This window comes from Falco cherrug, chromosome Z (genome assembly GCF_023634085.1).
Source record: "Falco cherrug isolate bFalChe1 chromosome Z, bFalChe1.pri, whole genome shotgun sequence".
NCBI classification, from domain to species: Eukaryota; Metazoa; Chordata; class Aves; order Falconiformes; family Falconidae; genus Falco; species Falco cherrug.
Genome location: NC_073720.1, coordinates 44,918,307 through 44,942,516, shown reverse-complemented (window position 1 = coordinate 44,942,516; position 24,210 = coordinate 44,918,307). Strand labels below are relative to the sequence as shown.

The window sequence follows — 24,210 nt, the reverse complement described above, 5'->3', positions numbered from 1 at the left end:
GAAGGCTGAAAGGGTGAGCAAGCAGGCATTAGGGTGATTTGGGAAGGGAACGTCACCATCCAGATTCACAGTGCACTGGGTGCCCTGCCGTGGGGCACTATGGCACACGTGGTTACTGGTGCCCTATGCCTACATTTCTGGTGACTTGCAAATTTTGCAGCTTGCCTTGTCTATGCTGATGGTATTCTAAGCAGCTACAGGAAAGCAGTTTCCAGCTAAGCAGACAGCGAGAGTTTTACCTTATAAGCAGTCTAATGCACAATTAGAATATGTTACTAGGTCTAATTTCATGTCACTAATTTCAGTGTGTGGGGAGAGCAGCAGAGCAGTGGGTTGCTCAGCTGTAGTCCTGTCTCAGGCTCCTTTCCTGCATCCCAGAGGAGCCGTGGAGCCAGCCTGGGGAGCGGTTATTCTGAGCACTCAATCACATGGTCTTAGAAACACCTTAATAAACCCTGACCAGCAACGCAGCCAAGAGCTTCACCTCAAAATAAAACAGCTACCCAGGATCTCAACACTGCAAAAAAGGGTCTCATCCAGCTGAGAAGATAGGAACTCTGGTACCCAGCAGAAATGACAGACAAAAGCCCCTTCGAAACAGATATGCTGACGCTCACTCGATTCGTTATGGAGAAGGGACGCCGCATTAAAGGAGCGACAGGGGAGCTGACACAGCTGCTCAACTCCATGCTGACTGCCATAAAGGCCATTTCCTCTGCAGTCAGAAAGGCAGGCCTTGCCCACATGTGAGTCCTACCTAGCGATACGGGGAGGAGGTAGAGAGGCAGCTGCTTGCACAGCAAGGCTGGGGAGAGGGATTCAGAAATACATTGGAAGCGTCTCTTTTAAGCTGAGTGACTGTAGACATGAGGTCAGAGCCTGGATTACCATGAGTGGGAAGTGGGAGATCTGTCTTTTTGGATCATTTTTATATTGGGTGAGAAATAGACATTTAAACTAACTGCCATTCTGTAATATTTTAGTCTAAAAATGTAACTTCAATGCACTGCTCACCTTGTTATCCCTTGTAAATGTTGATACTGATCTAGTTTTAAATCTGCTTTGAATTTGCAGAATATCACACCATGATATTTTTAATGCAGAATATCACACCATGATATTTTCTGCTAACATCCAAACCTGGTGCTGAGCTGTGCAAATCAGGGCTTGGCTTATCTTGGGAAGTTGATGTTCTGCCTGACTGCAGTGTAAGTAATGGTCTAAAGCAACAGCCCTGTAAGAAATGCTGCACGCTGCCACGCATGAGTGCATGTCCCCTTCCTTCCTCAAGTAGTATCAGGATTACAGGTGGGGAATCTGAAAATGCCCTATATGAAAAACAAATATAGCGATGTGGCATCTAGTGATTTAGCAAATGGAATGAAGAATTGCCTTAGTAAAGCCTGAACTGAACTGTTCCTCACAGGGCTAGGTGAAGGAGACATCAGTGAGATTCTTTTAATGGTGATCTATCTGAAGCAGTTCAGTGAGCTGGAATGTCCCAATAAAATTATGCATTTAAATAAATATACAGGTTCTGTTATGTATTGAAAGATATGTTTCTGTACATGCCTGTGAATCTACATATGCATACATGCATAAAAACCACAGGGAATATATTTATGTAAGACAGTATCTGTAATTTTTTCTAACCCCTGCCCCCTCCCTTCCATAACACCAAAATGTATGACACTCAGGGGTCTCTGTGCTTCTGTTGACTAGTTTGGTCAAAGTCCTCCATGATCTTTGCAAATCATGAATTCAATTTCTCAGTACTATCACCCTCATTTCACAGGTACGGACCATAATATGTAGAGAGGACATTGAGACATACTCGAAGGTAATAGCAGCATCAGGCTCCTATGCCCTAACTGCTAAACTGTGCTTTATCTCTGCACCTGCTTGGGTGAAGCTCAGCTGTTTTTCCTCCCTGACCCAGAGGAACAGTTGCTTTTATCTCATTTTCATCTTCAATATGCAACCTCTGAGGTATTTAATAAGTGGGAAGAATCACTGTTTGATAGATGAGAGGTAGAATAGCCACCTAGCCTACAGGACACACTGTGCTGGATGAAGCTTCACTTCAGAAAGAAAGCATCCGTTATGGTGAGGAGCAAATGTCTCCCTGTGTAAACAAAAGTTTCAGGTGATGAACCAGAAATATCTGAAGTATCCAAACACACAAATTAGTAACTTCCACCAGTCAAAGTACTGCAACTAACCATGAAATTTCAGAAATTCCTATGGCAAACCATCAATCATGGTGACTGGCTTGCATCCGTTTGCATATGTGGTTTGAGCTCTGATTTTTCTAGCCCCTTCAAACAGGAGACTGTGAAGTGTCTTTAATGTTAAAGACTCAGCATTAATGTTTAACAAATTTGCCATTCAAAAGTAAAGGATGACTTTTCCCAAGCCATAGACTTGAGCTGGGAATGTGCCTGAAAACACACTAACTGGAGAATGGGTGCTTAGCACTCCCTGAAAATCATGGTCCTTTCCAGTATCTCAAATTTGGCACTCCAAAATAAAGAGCCCCAACAGTTCAATACTTCTGAAAAGCTCAGGCAGCTTTGAGCTTTGAGTAAGACAAAAGACCTGCCCTGCTCCCAGCTAAAGCCTGCTGCTGACCAACATCCTAGGGATTAATTACTTGCCCCTTTCCTCTTCCTTCCTTTTTTTTTTTTTTCATAATGAATAAAAATGCTGTATCTACACCCTGTACAATTTTTTATACTTCTAAGAGGCCCTGACCATGCACAGAAGGTCTAAACAGTGCTTCCTCAACAGGGAATTGCAAAAATACATGTACTGCTATACACTAGATCATTACTGTGTTGCTAAAATCAGGTTAGAGGACAGAAGCATCATCCTAACTCAGCCAAGGATCACTAAATAAAACAGACCTTGATCTTTAGATACAGTTCAGCATGGGGAATCGTCTGAGGGTGTCTTTAAAGCTTCTGCTTTTGGGGTGGCTGGGCACTGAGTGGACATGGATTACAGGACCATCACGGATCTCTGAGCAGCCAGTGGCAGAAAATCATGCAAGTGCCAACTGCCCATTCTCTTCCCTCAAAGCTACTGCCAGACACTTTGTGGGATGACTAGGGAAGTCCGGCACACAGTGGCCAGGCTGTGGGCTCTGCTTCTGGCTTGGAGAACATCCAAGCAGGAGCAAAAGGACCGAGGCACAGCCCCAAAATGATGCCATTGCCTTTTCTTTTTCTCATGCACACTTTTGATTTCTAGCAGCAGCAACCATCTCCTAATGCACCTTAGCAATTCGATCTAAAGGTTAGAGGTGTAGGAAGATGAGAGGAAGGAGCCACCTTGATTTCTTTTTTCTCTAAAAGCCCATAACGTTGGCCTCCCTCAGGTTTCTTAATATTTTTACTTTCCTGTAGGTTTGGTATAGCTGGCACTGTAAACGTGACCGGTGACGAGGTGAAGAAGCTGGATGTATTATCCAACTCCCTGGTGATTAATATGCTCCAATCCTCCTACACCACCTGCGTCCTGGTCACCGAGGAGAACAAAGATGCCATCGTCACACCGAAAGACAAGCAGGTCTGTGCGGCTCCTGCCGCCAGGGGTTACGGGCTCAGGCAGCAGCAGATGGCACTCTCGTTTCAAGTATGAAACCTGGGGCTGGCCCCACAGCCAACCCTTCCCGGGGGAATTCAGAAAATTTGCACCATTACTGCATTGTTTTGATTAATAACTGTGGTGGATGACATGGTTTCAACAGCTAAAGAAGCTGTGGAGGGTGAAATTGCTATTAAAGTTTTTTTGTGAAGGGGGGAGAATAATTATTTTTGAGCTTGTTAATACACCCCAGATCCCAGGTGTAAAGTGTACTATTACATTCCCTTACCACCAGTGTAACGGTTTTGGATTACATTAATATTTAGGCAAGATAAAATGAGATGAGGGGCCAGCAGAACCGGGTTTTATGTTACATGCCCAGAGGAAACACCTGACTGCTTCATCTGGATTCCCCCAGGAGAGGATCCTGTTGCTTACACTGATATAACTTATCCTTTCCCCAAGATGTTTTCCCTCTGCTGCCTTACCCTCAAACCTCAAATCACAGGCAAAGCCTTTTGTTCATAACAAAATGTAAAAAAACAGAACACATTTGCTGGAGGAAGATACTCACTTCCAAAATGAGTCCTTAGCTTTCAAGAGATTTCTTGCATTGCTTGGCAGCAGAGGAGTGCTCCTTTCTACCATCCCATTTTGTGCTGTTCAAGCAGAAATGTGCCCTCTCCTATTTCTCCAGCAGGCCCTGCAGGGAGTGGGTGTCACTGTGCTCCAGGGCCAGATGGGTCAACAGTGCCGCCTTCTCTGACAGGCTGTGTGCACTTGGGGCACTAAACACAGTCATAAAAACATGGGTTTTGTCAAATAAAAGGAAATAATAGTGCAAGACTACATATAATTTAATGCTTCCCTTGCAACTCCTGTTTTAGGGTAAATACGTTGTGTGCTTTGATCCCCTTGATGGCTCATCCAATATAGACTGCTTGGCACCAATAGGAACAATATTTGCTATCTACAAAAAGGTAAGAGAATGAATGAAGCATGCATAGCATGATTCACTTGGTAAAAGCAAAATGTCTTGGGCATATCAATTTGCTTAGTTTCTTTCCTAGGTCTTTTAAGTGTCTTTGGGATCAACAGAGCCTTAGAAAGGGTAGAAGAGGTAACACTTGAGATTCATGTGTGCTAAAATGCTGCCTGAATTCCCAGGAAGGGGACACTCAGTCCCATGAAATTGTTAGGAGGCAGCACTTCCCTCCTCCAGACTCACAAGCACTTAAATAAAACCCCGTCAGCACCAGGCAGGTGGGTAGCTGCTTCAGTGATGTCCTTACTCTCTGCAGGAGAGCTGAGGGGTGTCTCAGCGCCTACGACTCACTCACTGTGTTTGTCTACCCAGATGGTGGCTGGGGAGGGCTGATGGTCACTGCCCAGATCGTATCATGGTTAGCAGTGTGGTGGCCTCCCAGCACAAGTTGCTTGGCCTACAATGGATGGGAGTTTATAAGCAGACTATCAATGGGGGCCACCGGAGGCTTGAAGGAACCAGTCACCTACAGCTGCTGGTGCATTGCCTGCATGTCTGCTCCCATGGGGCTGCACAGAATAGCAACTGCACAGCCAATTAACAAACATTAATAGTTAAGAGTCATGCCAAGTCTTGTGATTTGATTGCTAATCTCCCAGCAGCTGGTGTTTTCCCTAAAGCCTGAGCTCACAGTCATATGACTATGGGAGACCCTCAGCCATTACTGTTGTGAAGTAACATTTACAGGACTTGTGACTGCAAAGAAGTCTTTGTAGACTCAGATGCTACACTTCAAACATGAAGATACATTTTTAAAGCTCTCTTTCATCTTCTAACTCTTAATTTTCCACTGGTTATTCCTCTTTTTTTTACATTTCTGGTAGGCAATGCACTAATCATCACTGTTGAGAAGATGCATCTACTAGTAAACCGAATAGTTCAAGCACATGGCACAAGCCAAATGCTGGTATATAGCTGTCCACGCTGTCAACAGTTAGTACAAACCCCCATCACAGGTGCAGCCCAGACCAACAACACTGAGATGATGCCTGGGTATGGCTTCTGGAAAGAGCAGCCCAGGGACTTCCTCCAGTACTGTCTACCACCTTGCTTTTTGCAGGGAAGAGGACTTAGCTGTATGGATGCAACCAATGCCATGTGCCCTTATGGTAAGCAAAGGGGCCCCCATTCTCTTCACTTACCTGTCTAAAGATAGTCTAGAAGACATTTGCAGCAGGCAATAGCTGAATTGTCCACTGTCGCTAAAGCTGGTAAGCACCATCCTACAAATACTAAACATTAGCTTTCTCTTTCTAAAAATATCAAATTACTCTGCATAACTACAAGGGCAAATGCTCAGTGTGATTAATATAACTTAGCAGGTTGAAATACAAATTAGATTTCTCTACCGTCTTTAACTCGCCTGTTAATATATGTAAAGACTACAGACTCACAGTCTTCTCTAGGGTTCTGTTTCAGAACAGAACAGAATTACCAAAGAACTCATGTCACTCCCAAATACTCGAGTTTTCAATTAATTTTCTGAACCTTCCATAGTTGTTGTTTTTGTTGTTAACATATTTGTTGTAAACATTGTTTCTAAGTTCTGGTTTTCATGTGGGTGGATACCCTTCAGCGCTTCACAAGAAGAAAATTACATTGCTTTGTACAAATGCTTCATATCGAAATGAAAACCCTGCTGCTAGGATGAAGCACAGTTCATAAATTACATAAACAACTTACCATTTTTCCCTGGAAAATTAGAAACAATGTTGAATTTACAGACTTTCACTTCCGTAATTCTTTCTATTAAAATGCTGATTCCAAAATACATGTTAATTAATGCACCTTCCTCTCAGACAAGACAATTTCATAGCCACGCTATTAACTTTAAACACTATTAACTTCAAAGTCTTTGAAATAATTAAATAATAATGTGCTTTATGGATTGTTACTGAAGGGTAGCGTAAAAGGAATAAAAGTGACATGTTTATCCCAGTGGATGAGAACCACTTAAGAAAGAAAACACAATTTAAGGTTCATGAACATCATTTTTTAAAAGCTAGAACTGTAATTTCAAAGGATGATCCTTAGCACCTGTCTGATATTCAGTGTCTTCCAATTCTCAGATGATTGCATGGCTGATTTTCTCACTGTGTTACCACCTTAGCTTCATTTCCAAAGGCATACCCTCCACTACTGAAATATTTGCCTCACTTTAGCAGAAAAATGTAATCAGCACTTTTCTACAAAGGCTAGACTTGGCCAATACATCTCAAACTTGAAAATGGTTCTCTGGCTGCTCCCAGTCCAGAGCCATTGCCATGGTGGCAAGTAACATTGCCTCTTGCCAGAAATGCACTGCATCAGTTTCTTGGAGAAAACCACCAGGAAGTTAAGTGCCGTCTTAGGGTTTTATGTAATTTTCCACCTGGCTTTTACTGTCTGAAGCATGGGTGGTATTGTTAAAAAGACCAAAAACATTCAGAAAAGTGGGGCTGAAAGAGAAGCCTCGCTGAATCAGCTGAAGCCAGAGCAAGGGATATGGCCCTGGCAGTCACTGCTGCTGAGGGGCTCTCAGCTCATGGAGTATCGGGATGTGGTCACAGTAAGTATTTTTTGCTTGGATTCTTCCCAATTTTTCATCCCACTGAGCTGAATCTACAACTTTCAGTTCATGCTGCACATATATGGTATGAAACTGCTGCTTTGTTTCATTCTGGTTTTAATTTGTAACTTTGCCCCGTGCTTCAGATGTATTTTATTCCTCCCTCTTCACTGTCATGAGGACAATGTCCTTCCCTCCATGTGGTTTCTCACAGAGAAGGTGTAAGAATTCAGGGCAAATGCAAAGGGTACTCACCAAACACATGATGCAAACGGAGACCTGGAAGCCAAGTCCTTCCAGAGCTACTCCCACTACTAGAAATCCCTCATGTGATGTTAGGCAAATCATGCATGCAAAAATTTTCAGACTCAGGTATCACCTGATGGTACCCCTGTAGCCACACTCGCAGGCCTTGTTTCATCTGCTTCATACCAACAACAAGCCAAAGTGACGGTGTCAACACTTGGCAGAGCTTCTCTGCAGTCCCCTTGACTGTTTCAGTGCTTTGCATAAAGAGCTCTAAAAAAATTTCACCATCACCATCTCACAGTCAAAATATAATAGAAAAGAAATCCATCTATGCACCAGAAAGAAGTGAAAACATTCAGCAGCTACCAGACTCTACTGACCAGCTTAATTCCCTGGTTTGTTTCACAATACATGGTACTTGGCAGGACAAAGCTCCTGCAGTCCCAACAATGAAGTATCAGCTGATCTGTAGCTTTTTTACATTCTGTCTGACAAGCTCTGCAAAATGTTTGTCTGAGACAGCTTTCTTCCTTCCTTTTGGAAGCTGGCTCTTGGAAACACAGTGTGAATGAAGAATGAAAACCAAGGGTATTCTGCCCGGCTGTCCATCTCCTGAGGAAGAAGTTCCTCTGGTTTTTTTCAGAATAATCAATAAATGTGTGATTTCTCAACCATATAAACATAGAAAATGTATTCAAGAGAGAGGACTGAAAAGCTCATCTCAGAAAAATGTATTTTGAATCAATATCATATGTAAACAGCAACTATGTATGCTGTTTATACACCATGTTCTATAAAACAAACCTCTTTACTGTATTTATACAAAATTAATTTTTATTCAATGAGGAAAGCATACAAAGAGCTAGGAGAACCATAATATGCTTGCAACTAGTTGTGTAAATGTATGTTTAATTCTGCATTTAATGTTGCAAACAGTCTACTGTAGACAACCATTGTTTTTGATGTTGAGATATATGTGCCATGGGCATATATTTTTGAAAGAGAAGATGCTGTGTAGGGTGTAATAGTTGGTTCTGTAAAAGATTGTTTAGCAAAGCACTAGCCACTACTAGTCAGTATTCAAAAATATACAAACAAGTGTTTTAACTAGTTTTCCTTCATTATGTGCATTATAACCTCTCTGAATAAGCAGCTTGGCACAGAATAATTCCAAGGGACTGCATACAAGATGTATTTGCACATGGTATATTTCAGGTCCCATGAAGAGCTGGCTGGCAAGTGGAATTTTTTTCTACAAAAGAAATAAAAAAAAGAAATGGCAAAATAATGATAAAAAAAAACTTGATCAAAATACAGCTAAGAACCGTAAGCTAAAGTAACAAAGTAAGAAAATCTTTCAGCTGAAAATGAAAATACTTTACTGTAGAGCTACTGTCTTCATATGCCAAGAAATACGTAGTTTTGGTGTCCTACATCTCACTTTTCCTCTAGAAGCTGGCATACAATAATTAACAGGACCCCCAGGTTACCCTTAGCTTTCTGCCCTGCTAGGACCCTGATGGGCACCCTGAGACCTCCTTGCCATGGGGCACACCAGAGAACTTCTCTGTTAAGGAGAGATGTTTTCCTTTGGAAAATATCTTTGGAATCCATTCATGAATTTTTAAGGAATTAAGTGGATAGTCACCAAATATTTCATTTCCTACACAAAACAGTATCCACTGATCTTTCCTTTTTTATCCAGGTATTTAGGGCTAGACCTGCTGTTTCTATTTAGCTGCTACTCAATCTAATCAAACCCATGCAATCACTGAGAAATTGTCTGAGTCTGGAACAATAAAATGCTAAACCAGGGCCTGAAGTAAGGATCTAAGGGGGTTCTCTTTTAATTCCTCATGAACCACCATCAAAATATCCACAGAAGACCTACCACAACAGACCAGCTTTTAAAGAAACATTAAAATCAAGCATTCCCTGACCATGTTGTAGTCCCAGGAGGTGAAGACTCAAGCCAGCCTTCCCAAGTGCTCTTGGCTGTTCTCCTTTCTTACTCTACCAAACTCTTGTATGCCATGGCTGAGGCACACCCCTAAAGCTGGCTGGAAATACTTGCACCAGGTCTGCTTGGGGTCTTGTTGTTCAGTGGTAACCAAAGTGCTAAATCAAAGTATAAGTGTTGGAAATTGATTAAAAGCCTGAAGTACGTTGCCAGGTGAATGTTCTAGGGAGAGTTATACCTGCACACACATACACATTACATATGCAAATGCAGTTGTTATTTTATGTATAGTATGAACATTTACATCACCTCAGCTGCCCATTGCTTCACCAGCAGAGGCCAATGCACAATCCTGGTTCTATCATGTTGCACAATCTACCTTTTTATTCTGCATTACTGGAAGCAATTTTTCTGTAATGTTAATTACTGCATTCGCCTCACAGTTATTCCCTCTGAAAGGTGTCAGTGTGATAGCTTATGTTTACATTTACAGAAAATTAGTATCTCTGTTCTGTCTCAGATTTCTGATGTTCTTGAATAGACTGGCCTGTAACGCTAAGGTATCAGCTTTGTTGCAGGTATTGATTGCATGACATAGATAAAATAACGAATGCTCAACATTCTGTTCCAGCCTGTGCATGTACTTGTACCAGACTTGCTGTGACCCAGTGGGGAAAATCTCTCTTTCGGTTGTTTCAAAGGCCTGCATAGACTCAAAAAGGAAATCTGCCCCATGTTATTATTGAAGTGTTGTTTTATTGTTTCTCGTAAGCATTTAACCTTCAGTCCAGTGGTAATTTTTCCTCAGGAAACAGATGATGAGCCCTCTGAAAAAGATGCTTTGCAGCCTGGACGCAAGATTGTTGCTGCAGGCTATGCCCTGTATGGCAGTGCTACGCTGGTCGCCCTCTCGACAGGGCAAGGAGTGGACTGCTTCATGCTCGATCCGGTACAGTCATGGTGTTAATCACATTGCCACTATCTTTTAGAGCTTTCCATGCTTGGGTTTACTAATTTTTGTTACTCCCTGACTGTAACCTAGGCAATCTATGCAATTCTTTTTTTCACCCATGTCCTGGAGCATCCCACTTCCACCTTACAAATATTTAATAACACATGGTTATGTTCGATGCCATACCTCTGTTTGTTTGTTTCTTCTACTCAGTGAAAGAGAGTTTAAGTCAAACAGCATTCGAAACCCTGTTCATTCAAACCAAACTGCTGGTTTGCAGAAACACTTAAGAAAATTTACTCTGAACAGTGTCTTTGCCTCCACTTACAGGACTCCTTTTTCTGTCTGTAGAAGAACCTCAGCATGTTCAGTGTTATATAGTCTGGGACAAGGACCATTTTTTGATACAGTTCATGCAAAGCGAGTGATGTCAGGTTTCCTGAGTGCAATTTAGTTTTATAGCTAAGTCCTTTAAGCTGCGTACCCAACAATTTGCAAAAGCACAACCATACCCATAGAATTGGAGGACATGTGCCCCCCCCCCCCCAGTGCCCAGCCCAGGAGCCCATCAGGTGTTACTGGAGGCATGCAGAAAGGAAACTGCTCATTAGAGAAACCAGCACTAGATGTGGGCAATAACATGGGGCGGGGGTGGGGTTGGATAAAAAGGTGTAATATTATCAGAATTCCTTTTAACCTTTATAAATGGGCCCATTCTAAGTGGGAAAAACTGGGAGAGTAACTGCTCTGGTTAAAGACAGCAGAAAAGAAGGTGATAATTGCACTCAAACTGCAGACAGCAACACCTGGGAGCAGCTGACCACATTCACTTAAGATATCTAGACAAGGCAGGCAAAAAGAGTTCAAAAATCAGAAGGCAGTGTAATTTCTTAATTTGTAACCTTATGATACGTGGACAGAGATTCACAATCCATCTGCTTTCAGGGCTGACTGATGTTCTTTTGATACAGTTGAATTGCTTTTTATAGTACCAATGTGACAAGTTCTTATTAACTTAACACAGGTTCTGTGCATTCTGCTCTTTTTGAAATACTGTGAAGCTATACACAAGTCTAGCACTGAAAGGACCAAGCTGTGCTAGCGTTTCTGCCATCTCTAGTGTGACAACAGTAACAGAAAGTCAACAAAATTTTTCTACTGCTTGTTAATATGCTGCTCTATCCTGTTCTTCCATAGGGTCTTGGTGAATTTATTTTGGTGGACAGAGATGTTAAAATCAAGAAGAAAGGGAAGACATACAGTCTCAATGAAGGTTATGCGAAGTATTTTGATGCTGCAATGACAGATTATTTACAAAAGAAGAAATTCCCTGAGGTAAGAAAATATTAGCACTGTATTCTTGCACTGTGCACTGGCAAGCACTGCATTCCATGCAGTCCTGGCTGATGGGAAAGGATTTGAAGTCCTGGATGAGTTCAGCCCACCATAACCCTTTTGTGCCATCAGATCCATTTTGGGTATGTATCTGCTGTGTTTTTTTCTGGTGCCCCAACATCTTTTATAACTTAGACTTAGGTAAGTAAATTCATAGCTTGTTCGTCACTGTGTGGAGGAAAATGTGCTGTACATGAAGAACCATTTTTTTAAAAAGCCTCTGAAACCATGCCAGCGAAGTGTGGATGTACCCTTGTTTTCTAGCTTATCTGAATATGCAGTTCAGTCATATGCACAGACGGGCATTTGGGGCTAAATTCCACAACACTGCCCAGAAGGTGCTTACAGGGATCTGGGTGACACCTTCTCCTTCCTGTACGTGCTTGGATCTGAGAAATGCATTTATCACTCTTGCACTGTCTGCTTGCATCATGTGGAGCATGAACCTATCCACAGATTGAAAATAAAAAAAGGTGTGAGGCACAATTTCACTGTATTCTGTTGTTAAGAGGATTATATTGTGTCCCTCAAAGGGGTAAAGCTGAGAACATCCCATGTCTGATGAACTTCCTTGTGGGGACATACAGCTCTGTATGGCCTCTAGTCAGTGCTAGGAGGATGCAACACAAACTCTCCATGTGGAAAGCTGGAAGGTCTCTAGAAAGTGTGGCTATATGACCAGTAAGTCACTACAAAATATGGTGATGTGGAACAGCTCAGGACTGAATTTTGCCAGGAAGCTGGTTTTAATGCTCTTTTTTTAAAAAAAACAAAACAAAACAAAACCAAAACCCATAGGATTATTTTTTACGCTATTATTTGCCAAGAATACTTATACAGGGCTCATGTAAAAATTGATGTATCCAGCAGAATACTTCAGGGTGCTGTACAAGGGAAAAGTAATGAATAAGAATTTAAACCATAGTCCTGTGAGAAGCTCCTTCTCAGCTGAAAATCTGAATTTACTACATTCGATATAGCTGCAATGCAACCTCATCTTAAAACCTCTTTTCCATATTACCCAGATTGTAGCTACAGAGGGTGTCACATCACAGCATTTAAAATATATTCATTTTGAATATTTGAGGCTATTTCGAAACTTCAAAGCCTGCTTTCAGTCCAGCTGTGAGAGAAGCAGGAGCCCCAACACAACTTTCATACTTCCTTAAAACTAAGCCAGCTGGGAAAGAGGAGATCTGTGCTTTTCATGATGTTCACGTTATGCTGAGCTATGTATTCTGTATAATGCACTAACACTGGATTTATTAATTTGTGTTTTTGCAAACCACCCAAGTGTTGTTTAAAGTGAAACTCTTCAATAAATCATCAACCCCAGACAACCATAAAAAGACTGAAAAGATTTCAAATTCAGTGGAAAGACCGGACAGAGATATTTCACCATGGGCTTAGTGAGGACAGCTCCTTCAGGTGATTCACTGAATCCTTATGTTAGGACATACAGGAAAAACCTCATTTGCAAACACTATTTTATCTCAAATCTGTGCTTCATTTGAGGAAAATCTATTGAAAATGTGCTGCTGTGCTAATGCAACAGAAGTTGGCAGAAGGTGTTTCTGTTATTTTAAAGCAAGCAGCACAGTAGTGCATGGATTATTTGGGGCAGGGGAAGCCTCCTCAGGGGTGCTCAACAAGCACATTGCTCTGCTTCTCTGAGACATAGGGTTGTCTGCGTGAGAAGGGTCAAGGCGCCAGTGTCATGGCTACAAAGCAGAGGGAACGGCCCTGCCCACCTGAAAGCTTGTTATGAACCTGAGTTTTGGAAACAGCATAACTCAGTTCCTTGATTTAAAAAGGACATTATATTTGCATTGTGGGAGGACAAGAGAGAGAAGGTGTTGCTACCTTTCTGTAGCATGAAACCTGCTTCCTGGCATCATCTGTAAGCCTTACCAAATACAGCTACATTGGTGGATGCTCCTGCCTTCTGTGCAGCACCCAGGTGGAGCATTACACCGCTTTGGTCTTTGTCTTCCTTTCTTCAGCATGTACAAGGGCAGTGGGGGGTATCTGCTGGATACCCCCTGCCTCTGACTTGAGGAGGAACTGATGTGTAGGTCATGGGGGATCCCTTCTTACTCAGGCAGATCATTCTCACTCTATGGCCTTCTGGCCGCTAGAAGCCAAGAGACTAGGCATTAATTTCAGGTACTCATCACGTTCTTATCCCTTTTGTTCCTTTGATCCTACTTCTGTTTCCTCCTTCCTGTGGTTCTTGGTCAACATGTTGTTCAGATGACTCTAATATTGCCACAAAAAACCTGGGAAGTTAAAAATACAACAGGCAAACGAAGTAGGAAGTTGTCCACAACATGTCCTGTGTTCTGTATTACTGTCATTGGTGACCAAACATTACAATCAATGTTTATGTGGAGAGGAGAGACTTTCCCTTACTATCTAACAACAGCATCCCTGATCAGGCAGTTTGAACTACAAAGCCATGTTGACTGTCAAAGTTTCTTGTGGACCACCATTCACCTAAGGTATCAATACTGAATTAAAAGCACTGGAAAAGTGCTGCTGTTGTGCAGGCCAGCTGTAAATCTCCTACCATTGTCATGTAGATCTTAGTAGGAAATATTTGTCTAGACACATCTCTTCTGGAATGAGAGTCCAGAGTAAAGATAATTTTTTGTTAAGCATCACAAAATCTCCTGCTGCTTAGCCAGCTTGAAGAGCAAGCTGCTGTTTGTAAGGCTGCCTGTAACACATGTTTGTGCCAGCCTGCACCGTATAATGGGCACTTGATAGGCCAGAAACTGTTTCTGCACAAGTATCACTCTTAACTCCTTCCCAAAGTGTATTCTTCCACCAGTAATGCTTGCAGGGCCCTTGCCTCAAGCTGGCACTGATTCACTGATGGTAGAACTCAGATGCTGTGGGCATCGTTGTCCTTTGCTATTTCACCCATTTTTATCTTTGCTTCCTATAGCCACAATAGAAGTTGAGAGTCTTGTCACAGCTTGTTGGTTGAGAGCCATGCAATGGAGACTCCCTGGTTAAGGATTTGTCTTCGCAATGCCATCAAAAACTTGCCATCAACAGCACATTTCAGCATGAAGCATTCTTCTGGAGCCAGCCCAGGTGTGCCCCAGTGATATAAAAAAGCTAATAAAAACACCGTGATTTTGTCACCATAACTGTATGTGGAGCAAGGGATGCAGGGTGCTGCTGTAGTCTGTAGGAAAGAGTTTTTTCCCCCTGCTCTCCTGGTCGCTGTAGTTATGCCAGAAATACACAGTCTTAACTCTGCTGTGGAGGAACATAGCCTTTAGAAATCAGTACAATACGGAAGTGAGAAAGTGACTTACATCACATTGTGAAGAAAAAAATCACAGGACCTACCTGTTATGAGCTATTTTTGTTCCTCTGGGTTAAGCGAAAAATAAGCAGGCAGAAGGGTGGAAGTAAGAGCAATCACAAGTTTACTAAAACACCATGGATGCTGACCAAGGAAACATCAAGGTTCTCCAATTCTTTCATTAGTATCAGCTGAAGCAGTATGGAGTGCTCACTGGGCAAACACACAGTTTGGCATTACTCAGAACCCAGGATGAATCTCCCTAACATTCATGTTCTGTTATTTTGTTTGAGAAGAAAGCCTTGGCAATATGCCAGCATGCGTGCAACACCTATTAACTTTCTCACCTGTAATAAAAACGTCTGGGTGACTGAACTGGAGAAACAAGAAGTAACATTTCTAGTAACTAGAAGGATTATTAATTCCTCCCATGCAGGTAGCTGTAAGCTAAGGCAAGTGAAAATTTTGTTTCACTCTGTCCTTCAAGTGATAACTGTACCAGAATGGAGGAAATCCTCTTCTGTATTTTTCTTAGCACAGCCTCAGCAGGTTTCTAGCAGGTGAATTTCTGTCAGGGTAAGAAGCAACTAAAATTGTCAGTGGCATCTCATCAGCTTCACCTAACACTGTCCATGCACACATATATTGTGTAAATGACCTGCACACGAATAGGAAATCCAGCATACCCTAAATGTATCTGGTTATTTGTACAAAGGTGGCTCAGCTGTGTGGATCACCACCAGTAAATTTCATACATGTGGGTTGCAGACTTTTTATTTGATAATGTCATGGAAGCAGTCCTTAGCAGTCTGCTTCAGGGCCTGTTTATCATCAATACACTATGACTTTTCTTAATGTTTAACAAACTTCCCTTAAGACTTGCTTCATCACCTTCTGAAACCTTAAAAAAAGAGCTCTTCCTTTGACTGGATTTTTAAATGTAATTTTAAACCATAACCATATAATCATGCAATTTCCATAATTGCAGGCTTGCATTGGTGTCTCTCCAACACCTCTTAAGGTGTTTTTTTCTGACCTCAGATTTTTACAGTTGCAAAGTCACAAGTACAAACAGTTGTGGGATGGAGAAGCTACCATATGAAGTCTAAACATGTAATTATTTGAGGGTAAGCCATGGGAAATAAGGGGTCAAATACTTAAAACATATTTTCGGTTGTGCCTGGAAGTAACAGGGCCATGTTTAAACAAACTAAATATAAAAACTCCAGGCTGTGCCTTACCCATCATGTCTACCATACTTTACATTGTTTTCCTCTGAATTTTCAGTTCTAATGTGTACAAGAAGAAAGAACAATGGAAAACAGCATAAGTGCAGTTGAACAAGGGTTATCACCTAGGATGGAACAGTTCTCTGTTCCAGTTTTACTACCAGCTGTATCAAATATCCAAGTCTTATATTTAGTGGATTAGGAGTCAACTTCTTAGTGTTGTGTGGCATGATATTGTGCAATTTTATGAGAATCTCTTCCCATAAAAGAGAATCAATATCAAGACTTCACAGTTGCATTGAACAGTTTGAAAAAATTATTTCAAAATAGAATTATGTTTTTCTCTATCTGTTTTTTCCTCCCACTTGTGGATTCTTTTTTTCCCAAATAACATCATAATTTTGCTGGGAAGGGTGACTAACTTGTGATGTCTGGAGGTCTTGGGGGTGGCATTGCTGAACAAGTTATTTATGTATTTCTCTGGATCTACTATCAGCACAAGGTGAGCTTTGTAGAAAGCACTAAGATCATTTATTAGAAAACTGACCCAGACAGAAAAATCTGCAGAGGTCTTTTCAACTTTTAACATTGCAATACACAAATATATGTATGTGTATTAAATGTGCATGAAGTCCCAGTCTCTAGTAATTTTCTGGGGAGGCGCAAATTCTTCCTCTGCTTCATTGAAGACAGAGTGAGAGGTATCAAAAGACCAACAGACTTCTTGGCATAGTAGCTTTTGAAAAGCTTTCCTTCAGTTTACATTTGTATTGTGTATCTGCCCTTCATAAAAGTATGGTGATGCATCACTTTTCTCAGGTGGAGCTTATTTGGTGTACATAACTTCTATTTGTGCAAGATACCTTTGCTTGTCTTCTACCTTTCCTACCTTACCATTTTTATGACCAGTAAATCTGAGACTGGTATGAATACTTCCCTGTCTGCTCTCGCTAAAATGACCTGCCCTTCAGCAACATCAGTTTCTAAGATGAAAGCAAGGAAAACAATATTCATGAATAAATTCCCATCTCCCAAACTAAGCTGCAGAATGAATGCTAAGACCAATCTCACACCTTGACAAATAAGCTAGAAGGAAAAAGCTGAAGTCCTCTGGGAACCATCTGGACGTGTATTGAAAAGTAACATCCCTCCTCATGCTTAGGAACCAGTGAAGGATCAGCAATCAAATGGGTACCTTGTTCTGATAATGCCAAGAAATTTTCAGCCACTGTTAGCAGCCATTGCTTTTCCACACTCTAGGGGTTGATACCAAATTGTGCACTCAAATTATGGGCACCCTGGTTTCCATACTGTGAATGCAGCTCTTGAAAGTGCTTATTTTAGAATTAAATATACAATCACTACATCTTACAAAATGCTTCAGGCTGGTTTAGTGTCCATAAGCAAGCATTGATTTAAGCAGCTTTGATTCCTGTTTCATAACAAAACTACACTGTGCCATGCTACTAGCTGTCTAGCCTGGTAGATATAATGCTTCACTCTGTTTTCCAGGATGGCAGTTCCCCATACGGCGCCAGGTACGTGGGCTCTATGGTAGCTGATGTTCACCGTACGTTGATGTATGGGGGGATCTTCATGTATCCTGCTAATCAGAAGAGTCCTAAAGGAAAGGTAAATCACTTGACTTACTCTCTGGTGAACTTAGTCAACCTGATACCTCTGGTTTTCCCAGAGCGTAAAGGAACAGTTTAGATACATAAACAGATAATAATTTTCCACCCCTGGAGAAAATTATTAATGGATATGATGGTCAGCAATCAAATTTAGGCAATTGCCAATTCAGGCCAGAAGTCTTCCAGTGTACTTTTATATTACAGACTACTCAAATGCTTTTCACTGCAACCAAAGGGCTTTATTCATTTTCCTGAAGAGAAACATTTCAGTACCATAGAAACCTGTTGAGACACCTATGCACCGCTGGCAGTTAGCAGTTACATCACAGGCCTAAGGAAGACCTGTGCACTTCATACTGGCAGCTAGAGTCCAGGTGGGATATGCTGAACTCGAGACAGGGTTTTGGCCAATGTTAGACAGCTGAGTTTGCCTACCTAGTATTTCCAAAGGATGTTAAACCTACTATCACCAGACCTGCAAATACGAGCTTCTACTAACTGATCTGAAAACTTCACCAGTGGAAGGTGCTTCACGTGTGCTAAGATGAGTATTCTTGGAAAAGATGATTATTCTTGGAAAAGATGATTTCCCATTTGGACATCTGTACAAAACACACTGACTGACTGAAGTGCAATGCAATCCAGTGACTCCCTGAATCTGCTGGGTCATGGATGATAGTCAACCTCAACTTTTCTCCTGCAGCATCAAATATCCTTTTGTTCTGAAATCTGAGTTAAATTATTGTTGAAAGATGAGAAACAGGACAAAAGAACAAATGTATGAAGTACCTGTAACATTTTACAAAAGTCAAGATTTTCAAATGACTTAGCCTACATTGACTATTGGATTGATCTGGCTTGGACTCCCGTAGTAGAGAAAGTAATGAAAGAAGCAAAACTGTACTATCATTGTAAACAAAAATTTTCTTCTTGCCTTCTCAGACTTCAGGTGTGTACAGCTCTTTTTATATAAACCTCTTCTTGCTGGAGAGGTAATGCCTTTGTGGTAGGTGCTGTGACCATCATCCTCCTGAAAGACAGTCCATGCACTTAGAGAGCTGATAGAAACCAAATGTCACTGGAATTGATCCAAAGGCTTTAGAGTAAATGCAAATGACATGCATGTAGGCCCTATCATCTAGAGCTCCTTCTTTCAGTTAAAAGAAGAGTGAGAACAAAATGCTCAATAAGCAGTGCAGAACCAGCCAATAAATAGATCTTTTCAAATCAGGTATGTTAAATAATATTTTTTATGAATGTAAGATTTATAGTTCTCTGTTAGGTGAAAAAAGTTAAACCTATCTGAAGACAGAGCCCATTTGAAGACCCCTAAGTGTGACTGCACTACACCCTGAAGGAAAACTGCTTTTCTTAAGCCACGTAGTCACAGTTAAGCAACACAAACTCCACAGTGGTACAACAAAGGTTGGGCATGCACCAACGAGAGCAAAAAAGGCTATTGGTCTTGTGTTGCCTGTCACATGGAGTCCTTGTACCAGAAGTAGCACTTCAGTGGCGTTTAAAGATAAGAATGAAGGTAATATGCACTATTTAAATTTGTGATATAACATGGTTTTATTACAAACAGCTTGACAAAGGAATGATGGCTAGTAAAATCCTGAGTCCAACCCATTTCTTTGTCTCTACATACGGTTGCACTCTGTCACACTTCCTTTTCCCCAGAAAATATTCCCTCTTTTGCATATACGAAAAGCCCTTCAAACATAATAGCTACTAATGTTGTTGTGCACGATCATTTCATAGACCATCAAAGATTCAACTAAACCTACAGAAATCATGTCTGTTAAAAAAATAACCATCTATACCCTTTTAAACACAGAAACTTTTGGCTGATGTCCCAAATTGTTTGCATTCCACCAGAACACAGGCACACCAGACGTAACATTTTTAAACATGTGAACAGATACCAGGGTCTAAACCAAAAGTGCCTCTGTACCAAAAGGGAAACATTGCTTTTAATAATTACTGCAGTTACTTCTGAAAACATAGCCACTATCTAGATGAGTTCAGGCCGCTAGTATCTATTCACATTTTGAAGAGCAGCAATCAAATCCTGAAATTTGAAACTGGGCGCATCAAGTTTCAAACTCCAAAATACCCTGACCAAACACAATGTGATTACCCCAAGCTTTCAGGTAACATGTAAAGCCTGTACATGAGCAGAGATTTTGGCTTTTCTTTCCCAGTACTGTTAACTTAGCTGGCTTAGATGTTTTCCTGGTATCTGTGGGCCTAGCAGCTGCTTTTGACTTTTTTGACAAAATACAGCTTCACTGGTGCTGCACATCAGTATGTCAGCTTGGAAACAATGGTGGTGACGCTTGGATGCAGGGTCAGTACACTTTTCCTTGAAATAGAAGGTGTTAAGGGAGGTGAGAACAGGAAAGAGAAGAAGGAGGAGCTGCTGAGAGACATCACTTGGTGTTGGTACAGAATTTTCCAAAATCACAAAAAGTTCTGGCAAGTCCTTTGGTGTAATTTCCCCCAAAGGCAGTCATGTGTTCTCTTTCTTTCTAGCTCCGACTCCTCTACGAGTGCAACCCAATGGCCTTCATCATTGAGCAGGCAGGTGGGATGGCAACTACAGGGACTGAGGCAGTGCTGGATGTGAAACCTGAGAGTATTCACCAAAGAGTCCCTCTGATCCTCGGTTCTCCAGATGACGTGCAAGAATACCTCGCTTGTGTACAGAAACACAAGAGCAGCTAAAGTCCTCATCAGACTTTGCTCATCCGTCTTCAGTCTACAGGAAAAGCCATACGTATCAAGATGGTGGATTCCAGCACTTAGCACCCATCTCTCAGTGAAAATGCCACTTTGTGAGAACAGGAAAAATAGTGAGAATGGCTGATGAGAAAAACCAAAAATTTCATTTCTCTTTGCAGACAAACGTAAAAATCCTCTAACTCTGATTTATGCAGTGCAAATGTAGAGACAGACACCTGATTATTAAACAGAAGTGACTTACTTTATATAATATTAACAAAAGGAAGTGGGCTGTATCAGTACACCCATTTGATCTGAAGCTTTACACCTGACATTAGATGATTGGCATTGTTTGGGGCAGGATTTTCACATCAACATTCGCAATGCCATTACCTGGATTTTCTGTCAGAGTTTTTGTTGCAGGTGCTTTTTATCTTGACAGCCCTGAGAAGAACAAAAGTCTCGAGCTGTCTGAAACAGTTCTAAGCTCCAAATTATATATGTCTTGGGTAACTAATAAAGATGAAAAGGCTACAAAATTTCCAGTTATTTCAGTTCTCTTCAGAAGAGGAAAATGCCCCGTGTTATTTACAGACAGGTAACCTTCAACGGCACAAATTACAATAAACCATTGCTATGGGTGTGACACTCAAATCGTGCCTGTCCCCTGTTTTTCCATTGTCCTCTGCAACAGAAGATGAGCTATTGCCACCAAGCCACCGTCACACCTCCATTTGCTTTTATTTTGAAAGGTTCTCATTTCAGATTGAAGTTTGCCATTTTATGCACATCATACTGGCGTTCCTAATCACCTCCAGCACATCTGTCCTGTTGATGCCCTAGTGCCATGTCTCAGGCTTGACACCATCTAAGGAGATCAGGAATCGCAAAAATTATTAATGAAACTAAATGTGTGATTATGTTAGGTGATAGAGGTGTGAAAATTGGGCTTTAGGTTACTTTAAGTATTAGACATCCTGATGCCTCTATAGCCCTCCTGCCTTATTTCACAGATGTCCCTTTTGGTGACCATCTTGTTGTAAGCAACTTGTGCCCCATCTGCTCGTTTTCACCCCCACTCTACACCCCCAGCCAAGGCTATATTAAGAACACTCTTAAGAATTATATTAGGACATAGATAGGAGTTCAACATACTGCTGCCAAGAAACTCCAGTGGTTATTTTTGAACTTAAAGCTACGTTCTGTTCTTCATAAAGAAGAAGCAGGCTAAATAAAGGCAGACAGAAAAGTATACAGGACAGGTATTTACCCTCAGGTGTTGTTATCCCAGGGGGTCAGGATGTGATTTCAGTACTACTTCAGGTATCAAAGCACTCCTTCTGCAGGTCTTTGTCTGGCACTCTTTAAAACTTAACAGTGGCAACTGTCTAGAATCAGCAAGTACAGTGTGTACTTGTTTATTCCGTTCCTCCTCATGTGCTTCCTCAGTCTCTGCTATCAACAGCAAAACACAAGCAACACTTAAATCCTGGAGAATGAGGAAGAAGCAGAAAAAACTACAAGGGCTTAGGCAGTAGACAACTTTATACTGCAGAACGCAATTGTGCGCTCTGACTATGAAAGCTAATAAATCAAGTTTTCCTGCAAACAAAATATGCACATTGTGTATATGTACGCATCTATATGTGTTTATACATATATTTTATACATATATAGTCATTCTCTCTATCTCCCCAGCAAACTCCATGTAAAAACACAAATAGTTGTTGATGTCACCAATTTATTAAGAAACTCTATTGCATTTTTTAAATCTGAAACCTGAAACCAAGCACAGTTCAAGGCTAGTCTAGCTAACAATACCGGTACTGCTTTAGAAGAAAGATAACCTGATCCTGTTTCCAAGGGGCCGAAAGAGATGACAAAGGACAGAGCAAGAACATGGATTTGGTACTCTCCTATATAAACGCAGGGCCTCTAAAAATTACTACTTTTGGGGGAAATGCTGAAACAAGTTTGTATTGCAGTGGGTATGCACACTCTAGTGACCAGGATCTGTGTTCCTGTGTTGGCAGTCTGCACACTGCAACGTGTCAGTCATTCAGTGCCCTAGTGCCAGCAGAACAGTGCCTAAGTTGCCTTCATTTAAGTATGATTTCGCAGCAAAAACTGCATATAATCCCAGGTGCTACCCTTCCCATATATATATGTGGGGTTTTTTTCCCTGAGTTTGCACCTGAAGCACCTGTTAGTGGAGGAGCTAGTGCTGGGTCACTGATCTGAGAAACAACTGCTGTTTGGGTGGCTGCTGATACCTAAATAGTAACATCCACATTCTGTGGGCTGCCGGGTGGCTGGTATCTACAAAGAGATCAATATCTCCACTGTATAAACAGCCCATGCAAACCCCAAAGGGAGATTAGGAAACCAGCAACTTTCTCCAGTGTGAACTCTGGATTTTCTTCACCAGAGTCCCCTTTTGACCTACTACACCTACACTGCTGTCTAAGCACTTGCTTATATGTTCTTTGCTATATCTAGCACAACCCTGCAATCCGACTGCTCTACAGAGTCCTTCTTAAACCTCAGGATAAGTTTGCAGTTTCCCTTTCCAGTGCAATACCAGTTCAAACTGTTTCTCCAGAGCTCTCTGACACAAACCGCAGGGTGTCTGTGGTGGTGGCTCACCACCCACACAGCCCTGGCGATACTGGGCCACAACTTCCCTTCATGGTCAGGGTGCCTGAAGGCATGCAGACAGCGGAGAAAACAAGATGTAGCATTTTTTATTTTTATTTGAAAATCCAGATCTTGTATTTAGTGGTTGGAATGGTGAGAAAGGGGACACACCTTGAGCTGCCATCAACACTACTGGGAGGAGCAGGAAAGCTGGCATGGGCCAGTGCTCATGACGAAGGCACTCTGACTCCGCTTCTGCATTCAGAAGGTGGTGACACCTGGTGTTATTCCTCGGACAGATACTCACATGATACAAAATGGAAAATACATGGAAACATCGAGTACATGAAGCAACAGACCCGCATTTAAGTATTAGTTCACAGATGTGCCTTTCTATCAGTATTTAATGGTTTCCTGGCATAAACAAATGCCAGCTTGACTTCCTATTACTTTTGGAAGAGGATGCGGAAAGGAAAATATACTAGTTGTACTGTGCCCAGTATGTAACAAACACGACTGTTCTGAAGGCACTGGTTTCTGATTTGTTGCCAAATCTAATTCCTATTTCCAGTTTCAGGACACCTTTGCACCTATTTCATAAGTAAAATAAAAGCAAACTACCTAAACCTAGCGGTATCCAGTAACACAAGCAAACAGAGAAATTCCACCAGTCTCTAATAAATAAGCAGTTGTTCACAAATTACTTTGACTGGAAATTTAGTCTTGAACAGCCAGGCGTAGAGAGTTGGCCTTGTGACTGCAATCATGAGACAGGGATCAGAGAACAGGTCGGGGCTGGCAGGCATCCCACCAGCCTCATGGCACCCAGCCTGCCTGCGCTGCTGCCCTGCCCACCCTCTGCAGCTGGAGCTCGCCTTGCCCTGAGACAGCAAGACAACCAGAGCAGAGATGCTGTGTGAAATGTTG

The 24,210-nt window shown here is 41.6% G+C and overlaps 1 protein-coding gene and 1 long non-coding RNA gene across 3 annotated transcripts; one reads left to right on the top strand and one right to left on the bottom strand.

The window, feature by feature from the left end:
- The first annotated feature begins 326 nt into the window (after positions 1–326).
- On the top strand, positions 327–20,649 carry LOC102053764 (fructose-1,6-bisphosphatase isozyme 2). Its single transcript, XM_005441377.3, has 7 exons — positions 327–746; positions 3,408–3,570; positions 4,476–4,568; positions 10,199–10,339; positions 11,540–11,677; positions 17,798–17,917; positions 20,458–20,649. The coding sequence occupies exons 1-7, from the start codon at positions 574–576 to the stop codon at positions 20,647–20,649; spliced, it is 1,020 nt and encodes a 339-aa protein (XP_005441434.1). The 5' UTR covers positions 327–573.
- On the bottom strand, positions 19,470–23,308 carry LOC129734763 (uncharacterized). 2 transcript variants are annotated; one of them, XR_008730368.1, is made up of 2 exons: positions 21,917–23,308; positions 19,470–21,090 (listed from the first exon to the last, which is right to left on the bottom strand). It is a non-coding gene; the product is annotated as an uncharacterized LOC129734763 (long non-coding RNA). The 2 variants fall into 2 exon arrangements; XR_008730367.1 differs by having other exon boundaries at positions 19,470–20,755.
- Positions 23,309–24,210: the final 902 nt, after the last annotated feature.

Bases quoted from the DNA above. Each gene is read 5' to 3' on its own strand.
- LOC102053764 (XM_005441377.3), top strand. From the start codon at position 574: ATGACAGACAAAAGCCCCTTCGAAACAGATATGCTGACGCTCACTCGA. The intron at 11,678-17,797 runs GTAAGAAAATAT...TCTGTTTTCCAG, and splicing joins AAAAGAAGAAATTCCCTGAG to GATGGCAGTTCCCCATACGG. The intron at 17,918-20,457 runs GTAAATCACTTG...CTTTCTTTCTAG, and splicing joins AGAAGAGTCCTAAAGGAAAG to CTCCGACTCCTCTACGAGTG.